We start from the raw sequence: 23,771 nt of genomic DNA on the forward strand, positions 1-23,771 counted from the left end.
ATTGTGAATTGAAGCATACTCTGTGGGCCAGGGATGAGGAGGAGGTGAGCTGTGACATCTACTATTGTGAATTGAAGCATACTCTATGGGCCAGGGACGAGGAGGGGGAGGAGATGAGCTGTGACACCACCTATTGTGAATTCAAGCATACTCTATGGGCCAGGGATGAGGAGGAGGGGGAGGAGGTTAGCTGTGACGCCACCTATTGTGAATTCAAGCATATTCTATGGGCCAGGGATGAGGAGGGGGAGGAGATGAGCTGTGACACAACCTATTGTGAATTGAAGCATACTCTATGGGCTAGGGATGGGGAGGAGGTGAGCTGTGACATCACCTATTGTGAATTGAAGCATAGTCTATGGGCAAGGAATGAGGAAGAGGAGGTGAGCTGTGACGTCACCTATTGTGAATTGAAGCATACTCTATGGGCCAGGGATGAGGAGGGGGAGGAGATGAGCTGTGACACAACCTATTGTGAATTGAAGCATACTCTATGGGCTAGGGATGGGGAGGAGGTGAGCTGTGACATCACCTATTGTGAATTGAAGCATAGTCTATGGGCAAGGAATGAGGAAGAGGAGGTGAGCTGTGACGTCACCTATTGTGAATTGAAGCATACTCTATGGGCCAGGGATGAGGAGGGGGAGGAGATGAGCTGTGACACCACCTATTGTGAATTGAAGCATACTCTACGGGTCAGGAACCAAGAGGGGGAGGAGGTGAGCTGTGACACCACCTATTGTGAATTGAAGCATACTCTATGGGCCAGGGATGAGAAGGTGAGCTGTGACATCACCTATTGTGAATGGTGGATCCCGTAATTTCTACTGTGTACAGAGGGGTCGCCTTACATTATTCTATCGGTGATGATAATGAGACTACTGAAAAGTCCTCTGTACAGAATAGGAACTGTGAGCCTGATATTTAGTGTAGGAAGTGAAAGATTTTTGTTTCTTTTTAGATGTTGATATAGAAACATAAAAAATACATATCGCATAAAAACTTAATTTAAAAAATAGCTCACTTTCTCATGACACATTCCCGTTAGTACCCAATGGGATGATACACTATTAGATTGCCCCGGACTAAGATTCTGATGACCTACCCTCCAGACCCCGTGCGACGTCCCCCGAGGTCTCCTGCGAGCTGATGTGAACGGCGATTCCTCCACTCGCTGAACCACTATAAGCTGGCGCTCATCTGGGAGGACCCAACAGATGCCGAGCAGCGCGGAGCTCTCTTAGTGTTTCTGTTTCTCCATTCGAGGAATCACTGGAGGGTCGCACTAGTCCAGCGAGTCCCCACCCGATCCTACTTGACATATATGAGTATCTATACTGCGATGCCCCCTATAGTCATAGAGCAGAAGCGGAGCCCATGCTGGAGTGTAGCAGATTTAGATGGCTCTTGGCCAAATACTTGTTTGATCAGTAATTCTGTCCCCCAATAATGTTTTCTCAATAGGAATATGGGAATAAGTCACTGCAGACCTCTTTGTTAGGGGCACAGCTCCCTAAGAACAAAGGATTGGACGTGATTCTTTTTTTTACCTTTTTAAGGGAATCTGTCACTAGGCTTTTCTGTTATCTGAAAGCAGCATCATGTAGGTACTGAGATTCTGATTCCAACAATGTGTCACTTACTGTGCTTCTTGCTGTTTTATCAGCAGGAGAATACAGAGTCCTGTGTTACCCCGCCCCCAGCACTGATTGGCAGCTTTCTGTGTACACTGCATTGACAGCTGCCAATCAGTGCTGGGGGTGGGGTTACACAGAGCAGGAGGACTACTTGACACAAGACAACTAGTCCTGTAGTGATAATCAAATTTTTATATATATAAAAAAAAAAAAAAAATACCCAAAGCAGCCCAGTAAGTGACACATCGCTGGAATCAACCTCTCGGCCCCTACATCATGTTGCTCTAAGATTACATAGCAAAACCTGGTGACAGATTCCCTTTAAATACACTCAGAATGGTAACTATCATTTTCAGGTTGGAAGGGGCACAGTGTGTGTGCTTATGAATGTTCCTCGTTTTAGCCCTTCTCTGGAATTGAAAATAAAAAAATAAAACCTCTACATAGGATACGGCGTGAAACGTCGGCCGCGTCATCTGACCATTTCATATCTGATTGTATTGTGCGCAATTAACAAATAATAACTGATGTCTAGGGGCTGCAGTGCTGATTAGTGCTATTTCCCCCTGGCTCTGTCAATCACTGAAGACTTCATCAAGGTCTATTCACTTAAAGGGGCGTGCTACAGTTTCCTGTACATCCAGATAGCCAAAAGTGCTGTTGTCCAAGGAACGTCTTGACAGGGACCCCGCACTGTGTCCCCTTCATGCTCCGGATCGATTGGTTGAACCCCTAGCGATCATAAAGCGATATGACATCAGCTTATAAGAAGGGAATATCCCCTTAAATATTTTCTATGGCTCTAGGTGTACAGCTGCTATACAGACCAATGTGTCTCCATGGTAACAGACTACAATAAACCTTGTGTAGTCAGAATAAAAAAATGATCAATCAGTTCCACACTAGTACTAATTCACATTGGTCTCGGGAACTTTCGTGATGTTTCCTGCCTTTGCTAGAACTTCTACTGAGATCGTGAAGGGTTTTCCTACTTTTCTGTCTTGGATCTGCTCTTGTTCCTGAAAAGTAATGCACAAGTGAATCACGGACAAGGACATATGACCAGGAGACAAGATTTAAAGCTTCGGAGTAATAAATGTCCGGTTTATTACATTCCATTACTTGGAAGATGTGATTAAAAAAAAATTTTGGAAAATTTTTTTTTTTTTTTTTTTTTTTTTTTAAATGCAAGGTGTTTCCTTGTGGACAGTGACATGCCTGCGTAAGGAGACTTATAGGCCATGCAATGTTTCTCTGAGAAACTAAAAATGCAAATTGTAAAGCAGAGGACTTGGTCTCTAGTGCCACCTAAAAAAAAATGCAAGCAAATTCTTCATTCTCTGCAGAATCAGTCATTCCTTAAAAAAAAGCTCCGCACTGAAATCTGGGAGACACGATGGGTCCCAAATTGTGAGCATGAATCGGCTTCATTGTAACCTGTTCTGCATTAAGAATTCTAGGAATTTCCTTTATTAGGGAATGTGGTATATATATGAAATCCAGAGAGCCGGAGCGCCCCGGTCAGCTCGTGTGTGGGACACTGTTCATCTGGGCAGAAAGCAGCAGCGTCCCCCTATACAAGCCCTCTTACATCCTCACGGTCCTGGGCTGTTCGTTAAGGCCGGTGTTACTGAGCAGAACTGTTCTGATGGAAATGGAGCAGTATTTCTGCACACAAATGGTAGTGATATCCGCAGCATAGAGCTGGCATGGCGCGGATGTCAAATCCATAGCAGTGGTCAATTTACACTGCGTATATGGCCCAAGGATACGGACTCGCAGCCATACAGAACCCGAAAAAACAACGCCTGAATTCTGGTGTATCATCAGGGCAATGGCTACTTCTTTTTAAAGGGGTGATTTGCCCTACTTCCACATTGGGTGGGGAGCATCTTGCACACCTGTCCTATTCATTCCAATAGGGCAAACGTGCCACACGTGCACACGATCCAGCAAAAGTCTCCAATGCGGAATTGCGCATTGTACCCCAGTCTCCTGACCGCCCCCTTATTTAAAATATTTTCCGGAGGCACATTCTCGGGAAGATCTAGGTCCGGCCCATAGATCTTAACAGATCATTTACATATTAAAATAGAGGATTTATCTTGAATAAGGCATCACAAGAAGATGGGAAGCGCCGGACTAGGTCCTGTGACACCCATCGGACCGCTTCCCCCCGGGCGAGTATAATAAAAGTTATTGTTCTTCTCTTGCAGGTCGGGTCGGGGGCAGATATACAGCATTATAGAATGCAGTGGTCGTAACTCAGATCGGCCAAACCTGGTGACAGGTTCCCTTTAACTTTAGGTCTTTTTTAAAGATCATTTAATCCTGAAGTTACTCAGCTGTTCACAATATCACTCATTTCGACCAATGGTGCCAAAACGTTTACATGCCACTGTATGCATACATAAGATTGCAATCTACACATGGACCATAAAATATCATGACTGAACAAGGACTTGAAATTTATTCATTTCTTCAGATCATTTTCTGAATATCTGGTGGAGTTCATAGAGACTAATTTCTGTGTAATTATGTTTTAAAGGTTTAGAAAATCATGCTTTCTTCCCAGAAAATCCCATGGCAGACAAAATGTCTAGTGATAAAAATTCCCAATTAAATGTCACCTGCTTAACCCAGCAGGAAGTGCGGCGGCGTCTAAAAATCACTAAAATTGACAAATCTCCGGGCCCGGATGGGATACACCCTCGAGTACTGCAGGAATTAAGTACAGTCATTGATAGACCATTATTTTTAATCTTTAAAGACTCCATAATAACAGGGTCTGTGCCACAGGACTGGCGTATAGCAAATGTGGTGCCAATATTCAAAAAGGGAACAAAAACTGAACTCGGAAATTATCGGCCAGTAAGCTTAACCTCTACTGTGGGTAAAATACTGGAGGGCATTCTAAGGGATGCTATACTGGAGTATCTGAAGAGGAATAACCTCATGACCCAGTATCAGCACGGGTTTACTAGGGACCGTTCATGTCAGACTAATTTGATCAGTTTCTATGAAGAGGTAAGTTCCAGATTGGACCAAGGGAACCCAGTGGATGTAGTGTATATGGACTTTTCAAAAGCTTTTGATACGGTGCCACACAAAAGGTTGATACATAAAATGAGAATAATGGGGATAGGGGAAAATATGTGCAAGTGGGTTGAGAGCTGGCTCAGGGATAGGAAACAAAGGGTGGTTATTAATGGAGCACACTCGGACTGGGTAGCGGTTAGCAGTGGGGTACCACAGGGGTCAGTATTGGGCCCTCTTCTTTTTAACATTTATTAATGACCTTGTAGGGGGCATTCAGAGTAGAATTTCAATATTTGCAGATGACACTAAACTCTGCAGGGTAATTAATACAGAGGAGGACAATTTTATATTACAGGATGATTTATGTAAACTAGAAGCTTGGGCTGATAAATGGCAAATGAGCTTTAATGGGGATAAATGTAAGGTCATGCACTTGGGTAGAAGTAATAAGATGTATAATTATGTGCTTAATTCTAAAACTCTGGGCAAAACCGTCAATGAAAAAGACCTGGGTGTATGGGTGGATGACAAACTTAAATTCAGTGGCCAGTGTCAGGCAGCTGCTACAAAGGCAAATAAAATAATGGGATGCATTAAAAGAGGCATAGATGCTCATGAGGAGAATATAATTTTACCTCTATACAAGTCACTAGTTCGACCACACTTAGAATACTGTGCACAGTTCTGGTCTCCGGTGTTTAAGAAAGACATAGCTGAACTGGAGCGGGTGCAGAGAAGAGCGACCAAGGTTATTAGAGGACTGGGGGGGTCTGCAATACCAAGATAGGTTATTACACTTGGGGCTATTTAGTTTGGAAAAACGAAGACTAAGGGGTGATCTTATTTTAATGTATAAATATATGAGGGGACAGTACAAAGACCTTTCTGATGATCTTTTTAATCATAGACCTGAAACAGGGACAAGGGGGCATCCTCTGCGGTTGGAGGAAAAGAGGTTTAAGCATAATAACAGACGCGGATTCTTTACTGTAAGAGCAGTGAGACTATGGAACTCTCTGCCGTATGATGTTGTAATGAGTGATTCATTACTTAAATTTAAGAGGGGACTGGATGCCTTTCTGGAAAAGTATAATGTTACAGGGTATATACACTAGATTCCTTGATAGGGCGTTGATCCAGGGAACTAGTCTGATTGCCGTATGTGGAGTCGGGAAGGAATTTTTTTCCCCAATGTGGAGCTTACTCTTTGCACATGGGTTTTTTTTGCCTTCCTCTGGATCAACATGTTAGGTTAGGCTATGGGTTGAACTAGATGGACATATAGTCTTCCTTCAACCTTAATAACTATGTAACTATGTAATTTCTGTGTTATTATGTTTTAAAGGTTTAGAAAATCATGCTTTCTTCCAAAAAAAATAACAGTGGCACCCTGTCCCGCCACCCAGTTGTTCATGGATTGGATATGGTATTGCATCTCTGGCTCAGCTGCAATACCATGCACAACCTGCAGACTGGGGTGGCACTGTTTTTGGAAGAAAACAGACATTTTTTCACAATCCATGATCATTTCTTTGGTAAAAAAAGAGAAGGTTAGCAAATCATGATGTATTTTTTTTTTTTTCTTCTTCTTCCTACCTCCAGGTCAGACAGCTCCTCGGGATGGTGGCATGGTGACGTGTATCCAACATCCGTTGAGACGGTGTCTGGCACAAGGTGGACTGCTCTAAAACTGGACACACTAAACATGGGCCAGTGTGTCACAAAGTGTAAGAATCCTTCATCCACACTAGGCAGCAAAAATGGTGAGCGGGAGTCTAACAAGTCCCATAAGAGAAGCTCAGGACACAAAGAAGAACACACGTCAGCTGGAGGAAAGGCCGCAGGGGACATCTTGGTCAACGGAACAAAGAAAGCGCAGGATGCCGCCGTAGAGCCCAGCCATCTTCAGGGGCCCGCTGCTGATGCCAAGAAGAAGGAGCCAGGCATGGGGGCAGAGGTGTCGTCCTTGCAGAGAATCGAAGACTTGTTCAGGAGATACAAAGACGAACGAGAAGATGCCATCTTGGAGGAAGGCATGGAACGGTTTTGCAATGACCTGTGCGTGGACCCTACAGAATTTAGAGTTCTAGTTTTAGCATGGAAATTCCAGGCAGCCACCATGTGCAAATTCACTAGGTCAGTTTCTCTTTTCCTTTGGTTTGATGTAATAATATTGTGTTCACATGTCTGACAACATGTGTGTTCACCTACAGCGCCACCATAGGGGGAATTAACCCTTACATGTAGCCTGTTGAGGTTTGTAGCAGGAAGTGCTATATTTTTCAGGCCATGTTGGTTCTGTTAGGTGGGGGGGGGGCACACATATGTTTTAATGGCTTGTTGTCATTCAGCAAGTAATGGCATATTAGTATAGGTCTGTATTCTGGGACCAGCACTAGGTCTTCGAAATACAGGACTTCCTAGTACTAGATACTATGCTTTATCCAGGTTCTGGAGCTTGGACCCCAAGCCTGGACAACTCCCTTATGTGACTGCAGACTTGTGTATCCTCATGGTGCGCAGACAGGATTCTCCGCTTCCGGGAGCGATTTTCATACATGTGGTTACATGCTGACTAGATGTGCGCAGCCTCGTTCAATAGAAGTGTATTGAGCGACACCAGGCACGTCTAGTCGGAATGTGTCCGAAAATTTGCAAATTGCATACTTGCAATCACATGACAGCCCTCTCCTGGCACCGGAGAACCCTGACACCGTGCACTATGCTCGCTGTGAGGATTCTTAATTGTGCAGTCACATAGTGACTTGGGCCCCAGGCCTGGACCGTCCCCTTCAAAGGCTTATTTTAGCCTAAACAAGTTATCACCTAGTTGTTGAATAGTTGATTGTTTAGCTTGGAGTAGGTCCGACTGATCACCAGAACGGAGAACTTGTGGACCGTAATCTCTACTTTGTCTAGGAGTTGAATGGAGCAGCAGGTAGAGGGACGGGTGAGGATGCCGGAGATGGTGAGGACATGCACTAGTGTTTTTGCAGATTCTTTGTTGAGGAATGTGCGGGGTTGAGTGAGATGGGGGAACGATGATGGATTCTGTTTTATCCTTGTTAAGGTTTAGAATTTTAGCACAGAAAAGGGATGAAACAGCGGACAGACGTTGTGGGATTCTGGTTAGTACGGAGGTGATATCTGGTCTGGAGAGGTAGATTTGTGTCATCAGCATAGAGGTGACTCTGAGCTGTCCAGGGCCAAAGGTGTAGATGAAGAAGAGCAGGGGGTCTTAGGACTGATTCTTAGGTGGGACACCGACAGATAGGTGGCGAGACCTCATGATGATGAGGAGGAGGAGGAGGGTTTGCATGAGTTGTAGACGCTGAATGTCCAGTCTGTTGGGTATGAAGATATCCAAGATAGGACCAGGTCTGTGATGCCAAGAGATGAACTTGGCAATGAGTATATTCGCTCATCACTAGCAATTACATGAATACACCACTAGAACAAAGTTTTGAGAATTTGGAGAGTTTCTGCTAAGAAAAAAAACAATCTGTAAACGCTCGCTAACTCTAACTGGGTTTTTGGACCAAAAACTTGCAAAATCCTACTCATAATTTAAGTGTTGAGGATTTTTAAGTTTCAACATAGCCATGAAGCACATTATAGATTGCTATGTGTGCAGGATCAGAACCACCCTCGGCACATGAATGCAGTGCCAGAACCACAGCCGACACGAGTGCAGAACCTGAACCACCATTAGTACATGAATGCGGCACCAGATCCACCATTAGTACATGAATGCAGGTCCAGAAACGCCATCAGTACATCTATACAGCACTAAGCTTAGTACAGCAATAAATTGCAATATCAGGCCAGCCCCATTTACAATTGTATTGCATGGACTTTTAACTCCCAGTATGTCCTTAACAATACTAAGGAGATGCTGGGAGTTGCTGTTAACTAGTCATCATCAGACTGTATACTATGCCCCCTTTCACATTCCTACAGTTGCCCCATAATGTCATCCATTTACCCCTTTATGTGCCCTCCACCGGCCCCCTCATCTACAATGAAAGCACATTTCATCTTTAGCTCCGCTCTGGAGCGCTTACCAGTACTTGACTTTCCCTCTGCCTGTGCGGCCCCTTTCATATAACCCTTTACATAATGTCCCACACTCTCCCTCCACAGACTGTAAGCCTTTCTATAATATCCCCCCACTCTATAATATATCCCCCCCACACACACTGATCCTCTCCAACATTTTCCCCCGAACTGCCCCTTTCAGTAATATTCCCTCCACACTGCGGCCCTCTTCATGACGGCCACCCACCTCACTACCCCTCTCTATATTACGCCCCTTATAATGTGCCTTGGCAGGTACACAGACCCTCCCATGCCCCGGACCCCTCATCTAGAATGATTACTATTCTCCTCCATTGAGCGCGTACCGAGGTCGGACGTCTCTGCTGCCTGTGCAGTGCCGGCCGCAGTGTGCTGACCTCACCATGTCGCTGCACGTCGGGGCCAACGTGCTGCTCTTCCCCGATCCCAGCGCCGCAGCGATCAAATGTATTCACGTCTGAGAGATGGGAATACATTTGATTACAGGAGGGAGGAGAGACGGGTGCAGCGTCTCCCGGTCCGCTGCGTGGGCCGCATCTTATGCAGACCTGTTTTAGGCACACACTCTCGACAAGGGGAATGATAACACCCATATGTCCATTTATTCATACACTTCCAGGAGGAACAAAGGAGTAATGGCACAATGCAAATAAAAAGCTCCAGAACTGATATTTTCTAGAATAAACTTGTGTATAGCCGGATTCTGTTCCCATCAGCTCCAGTATTCCTGTTCCCCACATAAAGGATAATGCAGCTGCATTATAAAGCCGTGATCATGGAAGAGGCGATGGAGCTTATTTCTACATGTCCAGCTCGGCTTATTACCCGTAGTTTAATTACTCGTAGATGCCGGCGTTTGCTGAGCCGCAGAGTTGGCCGCTGTTTTACCCTCTTTATTCTTGGCTGCAAAGTAATTGTAATTACACTGATTGCCATAATGAGTCGTGTGAAGGATTTAGGATCTTCTACGCCCAGAATGGTATTAGGTGCATCTGTATTTTATCTTAAGTTTATATTAACCCTTTTAAAAGGGTTGGCAAAGGCGGCCATGTGCAGAGCGGGCTCAGGAGCTGGGTACCGGCTGCATAACAGGCACCCGACAGTAACCAGATGCCATCAGAGTAGTGCAAAGTGAGCTCAGGAGCTGGGTACCGGCTGTGCTTCATAGCTGGCACCCAACAGTAACCCGATGCCATCCGAGCAGTGCGGATTGGGCTCAGGAGCTGGGTTCCGACTGTGCTTCATAGCTGGCGCCTGACAGTAACCTGATACCATCCGAGCTGTGCTGAGCAGGCTTAGGAGCTGGGTACTGGCTGTGCTTCATAGCTGGCACCCAACAGTAACCAGATGCCATCTGAGTAGTGCGAAGCGGGCTCAGGAGCTGGGTACCGGCTTCATAACAGGCACCCGACAGTAACCCAATGCCATCCGAGCAGTGCGGAGCGGGCTCAGGAACTGGGTACTGACTGTGCTTCATAGCTGGCACCCAACAGTAACCAGATGCCATCTGAGCAGTGCGGAGCGGGCTCAGGAGCTGGGTACCGGCTTCATAACAGGCACCCGACAGTAACCCAATGCCATCCGAGCAGTGCGGAGCGGGCTCAGGAGCTGGGTACTGACTGTGCTTCATAGCTGGCACCCAACAGTAACCAGATGCCATCCGAGTAGTGCGAAGTGAGCTCAGGAGCTGGGTACTGGCTGTGCTTCATAGCTGGCACCCGACAGTAACCTGATGCCATCCGAGCAGTGCACAGCGGGCTCAGGAGCTGGGTGCTGGCTGTGCTTCAAGGCTGGCACCCGACAGTAACCCGATGCCATCTGAGCTACCTCTGATCGCATCAGTTTAACCTCTTAAGTGCCGCTGCTGAACAGTTGCTATGGTCCTGTGTTTGCCATGGGAGACGTTCTATGAAGCTCGGTAACAAGCTGAGTTTAATACATCCATTTCATAGTATATTTCAATAACAATATTTTATAAGTAATTGCAAGTTCAAGTTTCCTATGTGGACTAAAAAAAAGCAAAAGATATAATATGTATCCAAACAAAATAAGGCTTAAATCGCTCCTATTTTCCCCAAATGTAAATTATTGTAAATAACAAAATCATCACCAGTTCTAATGACTGAAAAATACAAAAACAAATTATGTTCCAAGATGTGGCGAGACGAGAAGTCCTGAATTTTATTAAGTAGAATGTGTGTGTATAATCTATGGATATATCATTTTAAGCTGCCAGTAACATTTTTTCCCTTTTTATTTGTACAGAAAAGAGTTTTTCGAGGGATGCAAGGCAATAAACGCGGACAGCCTTGAGGGGATCTGCAGCCGATTTCCCAGCCTCTTGAATGAAGCCAAGCAGGAAGATAAATTTAAGGATCTTTATCGCTTCACCTTCCAGTTCGGCCTGGACTCGGAAGAGGGTCAGCGGTCGCTTCACCGGGAAATAGCCATCGCCCTCTGGAAGTTGGTGTTCACCCAAAACAAACCCCTCATTTTGGACCACTGGTTAGACTTCCTAACTGAGAACCCCTCAGGAATCAAGGGAATCTCCCGGGACACGTGGAACATGTTCCTAAACTTTACTCAGGTGATCGGTCCCGACCTCAGCAACTACAGCGAGGACGAGGCATGGCCGAGTCTCTTCGATACCTTTGTGGAATGGGAGATGGAGAGAAGGAGGAAGGTTGAGGAAACCAAATGTATTAGGTCACCAGGCACAGAGTCCAAGGACGCAGGCGCGCAGACTTAGCACCGTGCAGGCGTCACATCCCCGTCACCTTCATTAACTCTGGACTTTTCCTGGAAATTTAATGGAGAACCCATTTTTTTTTTTAAACTACTTTACACCTTTTTCTGCCTTGAATTTGAAAGGGCTCTAAATGCTGGTAACATGTTTCAGGCACTTTCTTACCTTTTGGGGTTATTTTAGCTATTTTTTTTTTTTTTTTTAGTAGGAATATTCCGACAGTGCCAGAAAGTGTTTTCTCCTTTATATTTCAGGTTTAAGTGGCTCTAATTAAATTAACTTAATGCTTGGGAGGGGATGGACCCATTTATTTAATTTAAACCCTATTGATGTGTGGTTGGGGGAGGGCTTGCAGAGCAATGCATTAGGGGACATGCGGCAGCTGGTTGGTGTGAACTCTGCCCAATTCCATGTCCTGGACCCATTTTATTTTATATGAATATTAACCCCCGTTAGTGCCAAAGTGGCTTACGACACATTGTATGCCAATCTGGCGCATGAGGGTTTTTTTTTTTTTTTTTACAAAGGAAAAAAAAAAAGCAGTTCTTACTACGAGTGCCAGGGTGGCGTTTTACTCCTAGATCCTGTCGATCAGGGCGGTTTGCGTACTGTGTAGTGGTGTTTACATTGTTGGGTTTTCCGAGTTGTGAAACTGTTCCGTGGGGGTTGGATAAAGGAGCCGCATTTCCTCCCGAAATTCTTTATCAGAGCATTAAGCAGACATGCGTTAACTCCTTATTAAAAAAAAAAAAAAAATGTATACAAAAAAGAAAAAAAATTCAGTTTTTCTATGACCTTGTATTCTGAATTACCCAGTGGGGGCAGGGGGACGTCAGACGGCCCCTTTTTATTTCATTCCGTACTTGCGTAGTTTTGATGCCGTGTTATGGAACGAGGCAGAAGCGTAGGATTTGGGATACAGGAAACTGGCGCAGGCAGTGTTGGAAATAGTAGAGTGATTCCTGAGCGCTGTCTCCCACCAATAGGCGGCATTAGGTGGTCTACCTCCAATATGAGACCCTTATTACACCCTGCTGCTTTCCGTCAGTCGCTCGCTCACGAGCCAGCAGAAGTTTGACGCTTTATAATAGATTTGGCTATTCCCATATTAAAGGAGAATATATAAAGTGAATGTCCACCTTTTATCACCTGCTAGTAGAATGCTGAATCAGTACTAATATATCTACGTAGTGGCTGAACCTTGATTTTATGACACCGAGCTTTAAAAAAAAATGTAAAAAAATAACATTTTATCTGCCTGTGGTCACCACTAGAGGGAGCACACTGCATACAAGGACCTGGCACTTGCCATAAAGATCTCATTCTTCACCTGGTGTAAATACTACTTGTTGAAATGTGGACTTTTTTTTTTTTTTCTTTTCCTTTTATGTAAGTTTTAGTCTTGTTAGTCAATGGGGCAAGGTCCTTGACTCTTCCCTGTTGATGAGGATCATGCCTAGTGGGCTAAAAAAGACGAGATTTACATCCCGTTCCAAAATAAAAAAACAGCCACCGATTCAGGAGAACAGCAGTATTTTGCACCAGGTAAAAAAACAAAAAAAATACTATATAGCAGAAAATAGGAAAAACCTATTTCCTACTAATTAATACTTCCCTGGAAGGTGTGAAGGGGTCAATATACCGTAACTAATTGTAATGCAGTGGGGTAGAATAGGGAGGTATAGATCTATTATACACACCCTTTATAAATGTATATATTGTATACACTACAACATTTCGAAGTCCCCTCCGGCATGTACGTATTCACGTGATCTGAAAGGTCCTTGCGCTACTAAGGACCTGCAGAATTTGTGCATGTGCTGGTATCTCCTCTCCTGCCCTTCAGCGATCACACAGATCAGAGTGGGGCAGTAGGAGAGAGCCGTTCTCTCAGTGATCACTGTTCTCCTCCAGTAAGCTACCTCCGGACTGGAAGGTGCACACTTTCTAGCAAGTTTTTTTTTTCTTGCTAAAAAGCACATCTTCTAATCCAAACACACATTTATGGCAAGTGACAGGTTCTCTTTAAGAGGGTTGTTTAATGCAATTTCTTATTTTTGTCTATAGAATAAACTGATTTTATGCTGGGGAAAAAAGAATAGATACCGTCTTAGAATATAGTCCTCCGCACTTTAACGTGGCGCTCTTTATACCTATGATAGTGGCCATGTAATTATGCAAATGCACAGTTGGTGTAACCCCCTACTCGGCTGTCCCCACCTCGGCACAGGTCCTAACATGGCCACTCTCATCTTTATAGAGATAAATAAAAGTGCAGAGTTGGGCAGCTGAAGGCGCTGACTGGCAGAGTGAGGGTGCGATTAGCTTTATTTTTTTTGCCACTTTTTAACAAACACAATCGCCACCCCATATTACCTATATGTGCCCTCCCTGATGGGTGCGAGGCCATGTGAGCCCAAAGTTAAATCAGGAATGTCATAATGACTAATTGGCTTCGAGGGTTGCTGTCACATCTCCACCGGTTTTCATATTTTCTAACTTCAGAAGGGCTCTATCACTTTATGCTGGAAATTTTCTCTTGCGGAAAGGTAAATGTGTAACTGAGGGTCCACACACTGCTCATTTACATGATGTACCTGGGGGCAAGGACTATCTGCCTGTATAGTATCACTCCCTGGCAGAAGATTTAGTGGGGATATTTGTCCTATCCTTTCACCCCTTTAGGTCCTTGTATATGAGAACTTGGCCTGGTGACGTGTTCCCTTTAAGAAGGACAGAGGGCCTAACTGGAAAGCTGCGGCTATGCAAAGACCTGACCCCAATGACTTAACACGGTGGCGGAGTAAGTAGCCGGACCTGTACTGATGATGACTACCTGCCTTCTACCACTAGAATGTCCTGCTCGGGCTGGATCACCATTGCTACTTTCCCCAGCTCCTGGAGTTGGAGTTGTCCAGTTTTGCAGCTCTGCACGATTGCAGTGATGTGTCACCTACTGGGCTGCTTGCTGCTGTAAAGATAAAATCACTGTTTTTGCTGTTGGAGATCTAACGGTTCTCTGAATGCTGAGCCTCGTATAACCCCACCCCCACCACTGATTGGCAGCTTGATTCCAGTGTACACAAAGCTGCCAATCAGTGGTGGGGGCGGGGTTACACAGCAGGAGGACTACCCAGCATGAGACAACTAGTCCTCTAGTGATACTAAAAATCAGTGTTTTATCAGCAGAAGATTATCTAGTTGTCTCATGCGGGGTAGTCCTCCTGCTGTGTAACCACGCCCCCACCATTGATTGGCAGCTTTCTTCCAGTGTACACAAAGCTGCCAATCAGTGTTGGGGGCGTGGTTACACAGGAGGACTACCCAGCATGAGTCAACTAGTCCTCTAGTGATAATCTTCTGCTGATAAAACACTGATTTTTATCAAAGCAGCCCAGTAAGTGACATCCCTGCAATCGGAGTGTCTGTACAGGGGGTGCATATGCTCCAAAATTTCTGGTCAGAGAACCTGCATTGTGGATGATATTTTACTAAATCTTATCCAGATACTGATGGGGAATATAAGATCTGCAGCTTTTTCTCTATGGATTTCAACCTGTGCAATGCAACCATTGTTAAAGGGATGTAGCCTTAAAGAGGTTGTCTGGTCCAAATTGCTAAGTGCAGTCACTTGTATGGAACGAGGCCGTGCTGTGACTAGTGACGGGCCCACTGGCCGGGAGTATGTATAACTCATACATACTAGCTGGTCCTGGTTCGGAAATCGGTGCTGTGCCTGCACTGGGGGGAGTCAGAAGTCTGCAGTCACACAGAGTGACTCCAGACCTATCGGTTTGGACCGGACTTCCCCTTCGAAAGGACTTGTCATCAGAAAATGACATTTTTTTTATTACGGTAATTAGTTTTTTGTTGAATGCATTAAAAATAAATATTTCTAATTCCATTTTCCATATCACTATATATTAAAATGAAACCATGCCACCCCCCAAATTTAGCAATTTTCATTCTGGAACACTAAGTAGATTTGTAGACTCGCACGTCTTGCTGTTTCTTTTCAGCAGCCTCGTTATCATCACAGCCATGGTTACAATTATAAGTAACATCTCTATATACAGTAGATAATACAGGATCCACCATTCACAATAAGTGATGGCACAGCTCACCTCCTCCACTTCCCGTCACAACCTTTTTGATCCATTAAATTATTGAATTTTTTTTTAATCTACAGTGTGTTAATTTTCAGTGGTATTTAACCTATTCAAATGAATGGGAAATAAGTGTTTTTCCTGCCAAAACTCTGTGCAGAAAAATCTGCTGCAACTACTCAACGTGTGCACATACTCTGACATGTTCGCAGCTGGTGGTATTTTGCAGTACAAATGTTTTGGGTTTTTTTTTTTTGGCTTCTCATTACTTTTTAGTAGGTAAATTGACACGCTGCAGACTTTCAAATACGCAGTGCTAAAATTCAGTCGGGGGGAAGCCGCATGTACGCGAGTTCTGGAATCTCAAAGCTTTTTATGATACAGCAAAACGCAACTTTTTCTGCAGGAAAAAAAAATAAAACCCGCTGTGTGTGGACCCAGCCTTACAGTGTCCATGATCCGAGCCTCATTACTGATACAGCGCAGCGCTACCTCCAATTTCTGGGTTTTCCATTGGTCAAGTAGAGTATGCAAATTCTCAGGGCTAATGACGATTTTGCAAGGAACGTTCAGCGCCATTGTGGTAGACGAGGCTGCGTCCATGCGCCATACCTGGAAGGGAAGGCCATGAGCGGTAGGCAAGAACGCATTCATCCGCCATATGTGGTAGGCGAGGCCACATCCATACGCGGTAGGCGAGGCCGCATTCATCTGCCATATTTGGTAGGGGAGGCCATAAGCGGTAGGCAAGAACGCATTCATCTGCCATACGCGGTAGGCAAGAACGCATTCATCTGCCATACGCGGTAGGCAAGACTGCGTTCATCCGCCATACGTGGTATGCAAGGGCGTGTCCATACACGGTAGGCAAGACCGCATTCATACGCGGTAGGCGAGGCCGCGTCTATCCGCCATACGTGGTAGGTGAGGCCGCGTCTATCCGCCATACGTGGTAGGTGAGGCCGCGTCCATCCGCCATATGTGGTAGGCGAGGCCGCATCCATCCGCCATACGTGGTAGGCAAGGGCGTGTCCATACACGGTAGGCAAGACCGCATTCATCCGCCATACGCGGTAGGCGAGGCCGCGTCTATCCGCCATACGCGAGGCCGCGTCTATCCGCCATACGTGGTAGGCGAGGCCGCGTCTCTCCGCCATACGTGGTAGGCAAGGACGTGTCCATACACGGTAGGCAAGACCGCATTCATCCGCCATACGCGGTAGGCGAGGCCGCGTCTCTCTGCCATACGTGGTAGGTGAGGCCGCGTCCATCCGCCATATGTGGTAGGCAAGGACGTGTCCATACACGGTAGGCAAGACCGCATTCATCTGCCGTACGCGGTAGGCAAGGCCGCATTCACATGCGGTAGGCAAGACCGTGTCCATTCACCATACGCAGTAGGCGAGGCTGCGTCCATCCGCCATACCAGGATCGCGTCACATGAAGGTAACACTATTAACTCCTGCAGATTGCAAGTCCCTATTGGGCTGGGACTAATTTCACAGGGGCACCATCTTTAACAAGGTTTATACTTTTATGTTTAAACATTACTTTAAATTGTGCAGTTACCAATTTATTGTTTAAATACAATTTTGCAAAAAAAAAAAAAAAAGTCTAATTTTTTATTTTGGAATAAATGTCCTTACACAGTGGAGCTGCAAATTGTTCATGTATGGTCTGTTTTCTTCCCGTGATTCCCGCTACATTGTTGCACGAGGAATTTTAGTTTATATAAATATAATCCCCTGCACATGTGATTTATTCTCAATTCCACTTTGTAGATACTGACCTCCGAATCCCCTGCAGAACTATAGATTAAAATAACTGCTGGCAGCCACCACAAGAGGGCGCTGTGCGTATGATTTATAGTCTGAACTGAATAAACCCGTATACCATGAGCTCCCTCTAGTGGTGGCTGCAGGTGGATAAAGTTTTATAAGTTGGCTGGTCCAAAAAATGAAATTAATATATTGGTTTACAGTCAAACTTGGGGCTTTTTTTAAACTGTTTTCTGTAACAGTTTTCAGCAGACTCCTTATCAGAGGCAGGATTACACTGATGACAACTTCCCTTTCAAATGATATTAATGGTCTATGTTTAGTATGAGCCATTAGTATAAATACAGTAGAGACCCCCACCATCCTCCCTGATTAGGCGCCTAAGGTGTCATTGAGAGCACCAAATTATTTACCATGCACAGCGCTGCACATTTTGTAGTGGCTGTGTCTGGTACTGCAGCTCAGTCACATTGAAGTGGATGCAACTAAGCTGCAATACCAAGAACAGCCACTATAACATGTATGGCGCTGTGAGTGGTAAATAATAATTTACTATTAGTGGAGGAAAAAAAAAAAATCAGCCGTGTGACTACAATCCAAGAAGCAGGCACTGCTGAAACTTGAAAACTTATTTATTCTAAAAATTGGCTAAAAACCAGACAGCAAGGGGTTTTGGAGGATCACAATCCTGCAGATCAGCCGCCTGCATCAGCCAAGAGATGGTATAATTCGGGCATTGTGCCATGGTTCCTTGCCAGGTAATTATTGCAGTTCTTTTCTTACTCGTTTGTTTTTTGCTATATCACACAGGGAGCGCCACTCCCTCCTTCATTTTGCCTTTTAGATTTACTATTATTTTCATCTGAAATTTGGGGTAAATTATAGTGCAAATCTAATTTTAATTACTGGCCCAAACGTAAGCAAAATTATTTAAAGGGACTCTGTCACTAGGTTTTTCGCTACCTCATCTGTGAGCATGATATGGGGGCAGAGACCATGATTCCAGCGATGTATTACTTATTGGGCTGCTTGGTGCAGTTTTTATAAAATCTCTGTTTTATTAACTGCTGAGCTCTGTATATCCCGCCCACAACACTGATTGGCCGCTCTCTGTGCACACTGCGAAGAAAGCTGCCAATCAGTGTTAGGGGCGGGGTTACACAGAGCAGTTGACTTGAAGGCACGGGCCACCTAGTCCTCTAGTGATAATCTGCTGATAAAACTGATTTTATGAAAAATACACAAAATTGGCTCAGTAAGTGACACAGCGCTGGAATCAGGGTCTCTGTCTCCACAACATGCTGAACTGCAAAAACCTGACAGATTCCCTTTAAGAGGCATGTTAAACACCGGTATTAATACGCTTTCCTTTCCAGAACACTCTTTGGAAAATTAGGCTACAGGGACATTTTTTTCTACAGGCGGCCAATGGTAATAAAAAAACCTGGCGCAGGGATTTGAAGCATTTTGTGACCAGCATTGACCTCTTGTCTTTAAAAAACAAAAATAATAGTGAGACATGAAGCGCATCCCACCCGGAGGCTCAGATTTCTAGGAAAGTGAACATAAAGAAAAAGGCATAAAGAAGTTGGGAGGAAAAGTAGTGGCCTGACCTGTGACCCTAGAACAGGAAGTGGGTGACCACCGGTGCCGCTAATGGCGCAGAGCTGGTGCTGTAAAGATTGTGAGCCTCCCGCTCCAGATCATTCTACACTCGGACGCACGTCATAAAATAAGGCTCTGCGGCCCATTTATTCCAATTATTATACAGCACTTATGGAGGAACATTCTGTACATTAAATATTGATTCAAATGCTTGCGACGGTTCACTGCGGTCAGCGCTTTATCCCCATCACACCGAATCCTGGCAGAGGTCTGCTGCTGCTGAAAAGAAAGACAAGTATCACACTGGCGCCCAGGAAGCGGATAACTACAGGCAGACCTATACAATATGTATTCATTGACTGTGCGCCCCTCCACTGTACACCAAAGATCCAGCTTGTTACCATTTTTTTTACTTTTATAGAATTGTAACAAAGGGGTTGTCCGGCCTTGGGGGTACAAGTCTGCAGTCGCTATGTAGACTTGTAAATCCTCAAGGAGCGCACCGTGCAGGCTGTCAGGATTCTCCTATGCGAGCAGGCGCTCTACTAAACGTGATTTAATTCCTACGTGTTGTATCATTGCACATAACATGCTCCTAAGGCTATAGAACAGCGCCCCTAGTGGCTGGGCTTTGCTTAGCATACTTCGTTAGTGGCTGGGCTTTGCTTAGCATACTTCGTTGTATAGGAATTACTGCATACAAGCTTTGGAGGAAGGGAGAGCTTGGTACATTATAATATAAGAAGGGTTTCCTAAAAGGAGTAATGAGGAATATTCAAATATTTGTGGCATAAGTGCCTAATAGGTGTAGATCCCACCCGGGCAACTGCAGGGGGCCCTGGACAAACTGGGCGCTCACTAGCCGTTGAGTGATGCCTTCAGCTGGATGTTTGTCCTCAGGCACAGATTCAGTTGAAGTATACTGCAGTGCACAGACCCATCAGGTCCATACATAGCAATGTCCTGACTGGCCAGCTGAGTGTAACAGCTGACATCAGCATGCACGTGCCTAGGGGCTTGTAAGTAGAGGGAAGGGGAGTGGTTTATTTTTTTTGGATTAGTGAGTACATAGTGGCCATGCTACTACAGGGATGACGGTGGGCTGTGGTGCATTATACTACACGGATGACGGTGGGCTGTGCATTATAGTGCACGGATGACGGTGGGCTGTGCATTATACTGCACGGATGACCGTGGGCTGTGCATTATACTGCACGGATGACGGTGGGCTGTGCATTATACTACACGGATGACGGTGGGCTGTGCATTATACTGCACGGATGACGGTGGGCTGTGCATTATACTGCACGGATGACCGTGGGCTGTGCATTATACTGCACGGATGACGGTGGGCTGTGCATTATACTGCACGGATGACGGTGGGCTGTGCATTATACTGCACGGATGACGGTGGGCTGTGCATTATACTGCACGGATGACGGTGGGCTGTGCATTATACTGCACGGATGACGGTGGGCTGTGCATTATACTGCACGGATGACGGTGGGCTGTGCATTATACTGCACGGATGACGGTGGGCTGTGCATTATACTGCACGGATGACGGTGGGCTGTGCATTATACTGCACGGATGACGGTGGGCTGTGCATTATACTGCACGGATGACGGTGGGCTGTGCATTATACTGCACGGATGACGGTGGGCTGTGCATTATAGTGCACGGATGACGGTGGGCTGTGCATTATAGTGCACGGATGACGGTGGGCTGTGCATTATAGTGCACGGATGACGGTGGGCTGTGCATTATAGTGCACGGATGACGGTGGGCTGTGCATTATAGTGCACGGATGACGGTGGGCTGTGCATTATACTACACGGATGACGGTGGGCTGTGCATTATACTACACGGATGACGGTGGGCTGTGCATTATACTACACGGATGACGGTGGGCTGTGCATTATACTACACGGATGACGGTGGGCTGTGCATTATACTACACGGATGACGGTGGGCTGTGCATTATACTACACGGATGACGGTGGGCTGTGCATTATACTACACGGATGACGGTGGGCTGTGCATTATACTACACGGATGACGGTGGGCTGTGCATTATACTACACGGATGACGGTGGGCTGTGCAATATACTACACGGATGAGTGTGAACTGTGCATTATACTACACGGATGAGTGTGAGCTGTGCAATATACTACACGGATGAGTGTGAGCTGTGCAATATACTACACGGATGACGGTGGGCTGTGCATTATACTATATGAATGACTGTGAGCTGTGCAATATTATACTTTATGAATGAATATGGGGTTGCATTATAATACATGGATGACTATGGGGATGCATTATACTTTATGGATGACTGCGGCCTGTGCATTATACTACATGAATGAATATGGGATGTGCATTATACTTTATGGATGAGTATGGGCTGTGTATTATACTATATGGATGACTATGGGCTATACGTTATATTTTATGGGGGTGCATTATATTACATGGATGACTATGGGATGTGCAATATTATACTTTATGGATGAATATGGGCTATGCATTACTCTATATGGATGACTATGGGGTGCATTATACTTTATGGATGACTATGGGGTGCATTATACTATATGGATGACTATGGGGTGCATTATACTTTATGGATGACTATGCGGGTGCATTATACTTTATGGATGATTATGGGCTATGTATTATATGGCTGACTATGGGCTGTGCATTATATTACATGGATGACTATGGGATGTACAATATTATACTTTATGAATGACTATGGGCTGTGCATTATACTACATGAATGATTGTGGGAAGTGCAATATTATACTTTATGAATGATTTGGCTGTGCATTATAGTACATGGACAACTATGTAGTAGTGACATCTTTGGCATTTTACTAAACCTGTGCATCATGATTCATGGGATATGTTAACCCCTTAGTGACCGCCAATACGCCTTTTAACTGACCTGAGATATAAGAGACTTATATCCCCATACAGGTGACAATCCAGTAGCTGTCAGCTGTCCACTATAGCTGACAACTTGCTGCATCAGCCATGATCAGTGTTTGCACCATCCAAATCTATTTAACCCCATAGATGCTGCTGTCAATAGTGACTACATCATTATAAACGGTTAACAGACTGTGGGGGCTTCCTCTTTATCCCAATTGGTGGTCTCAGATCATGATTGCATGGTCCTGATGTTTGTCATGGAAATTCATGACCAAATAGCGGCCTTAGAGTCTGTCGGCTGTAGTAACCTGTTCAGAAGTTAGTGACATTTAGGTGATAAAAATACACATTTTCATTTTTCTCATGCCACTTTGCATTAATTCCTGAAAATCACCCGAAGGGTTAACAAATGACCTGACTGCAGTTTTCAATATGTCAGGGGGTGCTGTTTTTAAAATGGTATCACTTGTGGGGATTTCTCTATATATAGGACCCCCAAATTCACTTCAAACATGGATAGGTCCCTAAAAAAATACATTTTGTAAATTTCCTTGAAAAAAATTTAAATTGTTGATACATTTTTAATCCTCTTAAAATGCTAACAAAATAAAATAACATTTTGCAAATGGTGCTGTTGTAAAGCAGACATGTGGGAAATGTTATTTATTAATGTTTTGCTGTGGTATGACTATCGGGATTAAAGGGATAATCATTCAAAGTTTGAAAATTGCAAATTTTTTAACATTTTTTTCAAATTTCTGATATTTTTTTATAAATAAACATAAAGCATATCAACCTAAATTTACCATTATCATAAAGTATAATGTGTCACGAAAAAACAATCTCAAAATCACTGGGCTTTGTTGAAGCATTCCAGAGTTATTACCACATAAAGTAACACTGGTCAGATTTCAAAAATTTGGCTCTGTCACTAAGGGGTTAAATGGGCCCACAGAGACTCTTTCCTGGATCCCATGAAAACCTGGAGCCGGCCCGGATTCCACTTACCGGATCTGCATTGATTTTGAATTGCATGCACATCTGCAATCAAGTTGGCCAGAGAGATCCCATTCTCAAAATAAATGTGGATCCCACCTCTGGGGATAATTGGGGTCGCCTGCCTTCTCGCAGTTGAGTTCTCCATTGACCATTATTGAAATGTGCCAGTCCTAGAGGTGGGACCCGCAGCTGTCAGATCCTTATGCCAGAGAGGTCCCTCTTACCCCTTCAGCCTACTATCAGTCCCATACCTTTTTTCCCAATAATTTGGAATTGTGAAGGAAGAGGCGGTAGATGGAGCGTCACAGTCACAGCTCGCGGAATAGCTAATATCCAGCAATCTACTCCTGCCACACTCCGCTCCTTATTACCAATCTTAACACTTCAAAGCGCCTGATTCTAGGGTCTGAGACTACGTACCCATTGTTTCCAGGGAAGACCATGACGCACAGGGTGTTTTCTGGGAGGCTCTCGTACAGCTGGAGAATTCTCCGGTCCAGATCCCTAATAATCTCCGTATAATCCTCCTAGAAAGAAGACGACAATGTGATTATCACTAGACGATGTGAAAAAAAATCAAATGTCCGATGTTACGTTTTCCTAAAGCAATACTGTCGATGATGTAGGCACAGATAGTCCTGCCTTCCTGTCTCTTTCTATAAAATTATATACCGTAGATACTAGGACTACATCCTCCATGTCAGTAATGTATTACTGCCTCCCTCTGTTCTCCTGTAATTAACTCGGGCACAGATAGTATTGTCTCCTACTTAATAATGCAGGCACAGACAGTACTAGATCAGAGCTGCAATTCTTCGACATGTTTTCCATTACACTTCTCTATGT

General features: G+C 44.7%; 2 protein-coding genes across 5 annotated transcripts in view; one reads left to right on the top strand and one right to left on the bottom strand.

The window, feature by feature from the left end:
- Window positions 1–17,259, top strand: part of DCUN1D3 (defective in cullin neddylation 1 domain containing 3) — a 29,034-nt gene extending 11,775 nt beyond the window's left edge. For 2 of the 3 annotated variants that reach the window (XM_069734201.1, XM_069734202.1), the window contains 2 exons: window positions 6,279–6,812; window positions 11,019–17,259. In XM_069734201.1, the coding sequence (XP_069590302.1) occupies window positions 6,279–6,812; window positions 11,019–11,502 (1,018 nt within the window). In that variant the 3' untranslated portion in view covers window positions 11,503–17,259. The remainder of the gene's footprint in view (window positions 1–6,278; window positions 6,813–11,018) is intronic. The other variant, XR_011314710.1, reaches the window with a different exon arrangement.
- A 738-nt stretch (window positions 17,260–17,997) lies between these two features.
- The window catches only part of REXO5 (RNA exonuclease 5), a 42,115-nt gene continuing 36,341 nt past the window's right edge, over window positions 17,998–23,771 (bottom strand). The window contains exons 19-20 of one of the 2 annotated variants that reach the window (XM_069734200.1): window positions 23,346–23,452; window positions 17,998–19,264 (exon numbers count right to left, since the gene is read on the bottom strand). In XM_069734200.1, the coding sequence (XP_069590301.1) occupies window positions 19,219–19,264; window positions 23,346–23,452 (153 nt within the window). In that variant the 3' untranslated portion in view covers window positions 17,998–19,218. Of the gene's footprint in view, window positions 19,268–23,345; window positions 23,453–23,771 lie in introns of both variants that reach the window. The other variant, XM_069734199.1, reaches the window with a different exon arrangement.

The sequence above is a fragment of the Ranitomeya imitator genome, chromosome 7 (assembly GCF_032444005.1).
Source record: "Ranitomeya imitator isolate aRanImi1 chromosome 7, aRanImi1.pri, whole genome shotgun sequence".
NCBI lineage: Eukaryota > Metazoa > Chordata > Amphibia > Anura > Dendrobatidae > Ranitomeya > Ranitomeya imitator.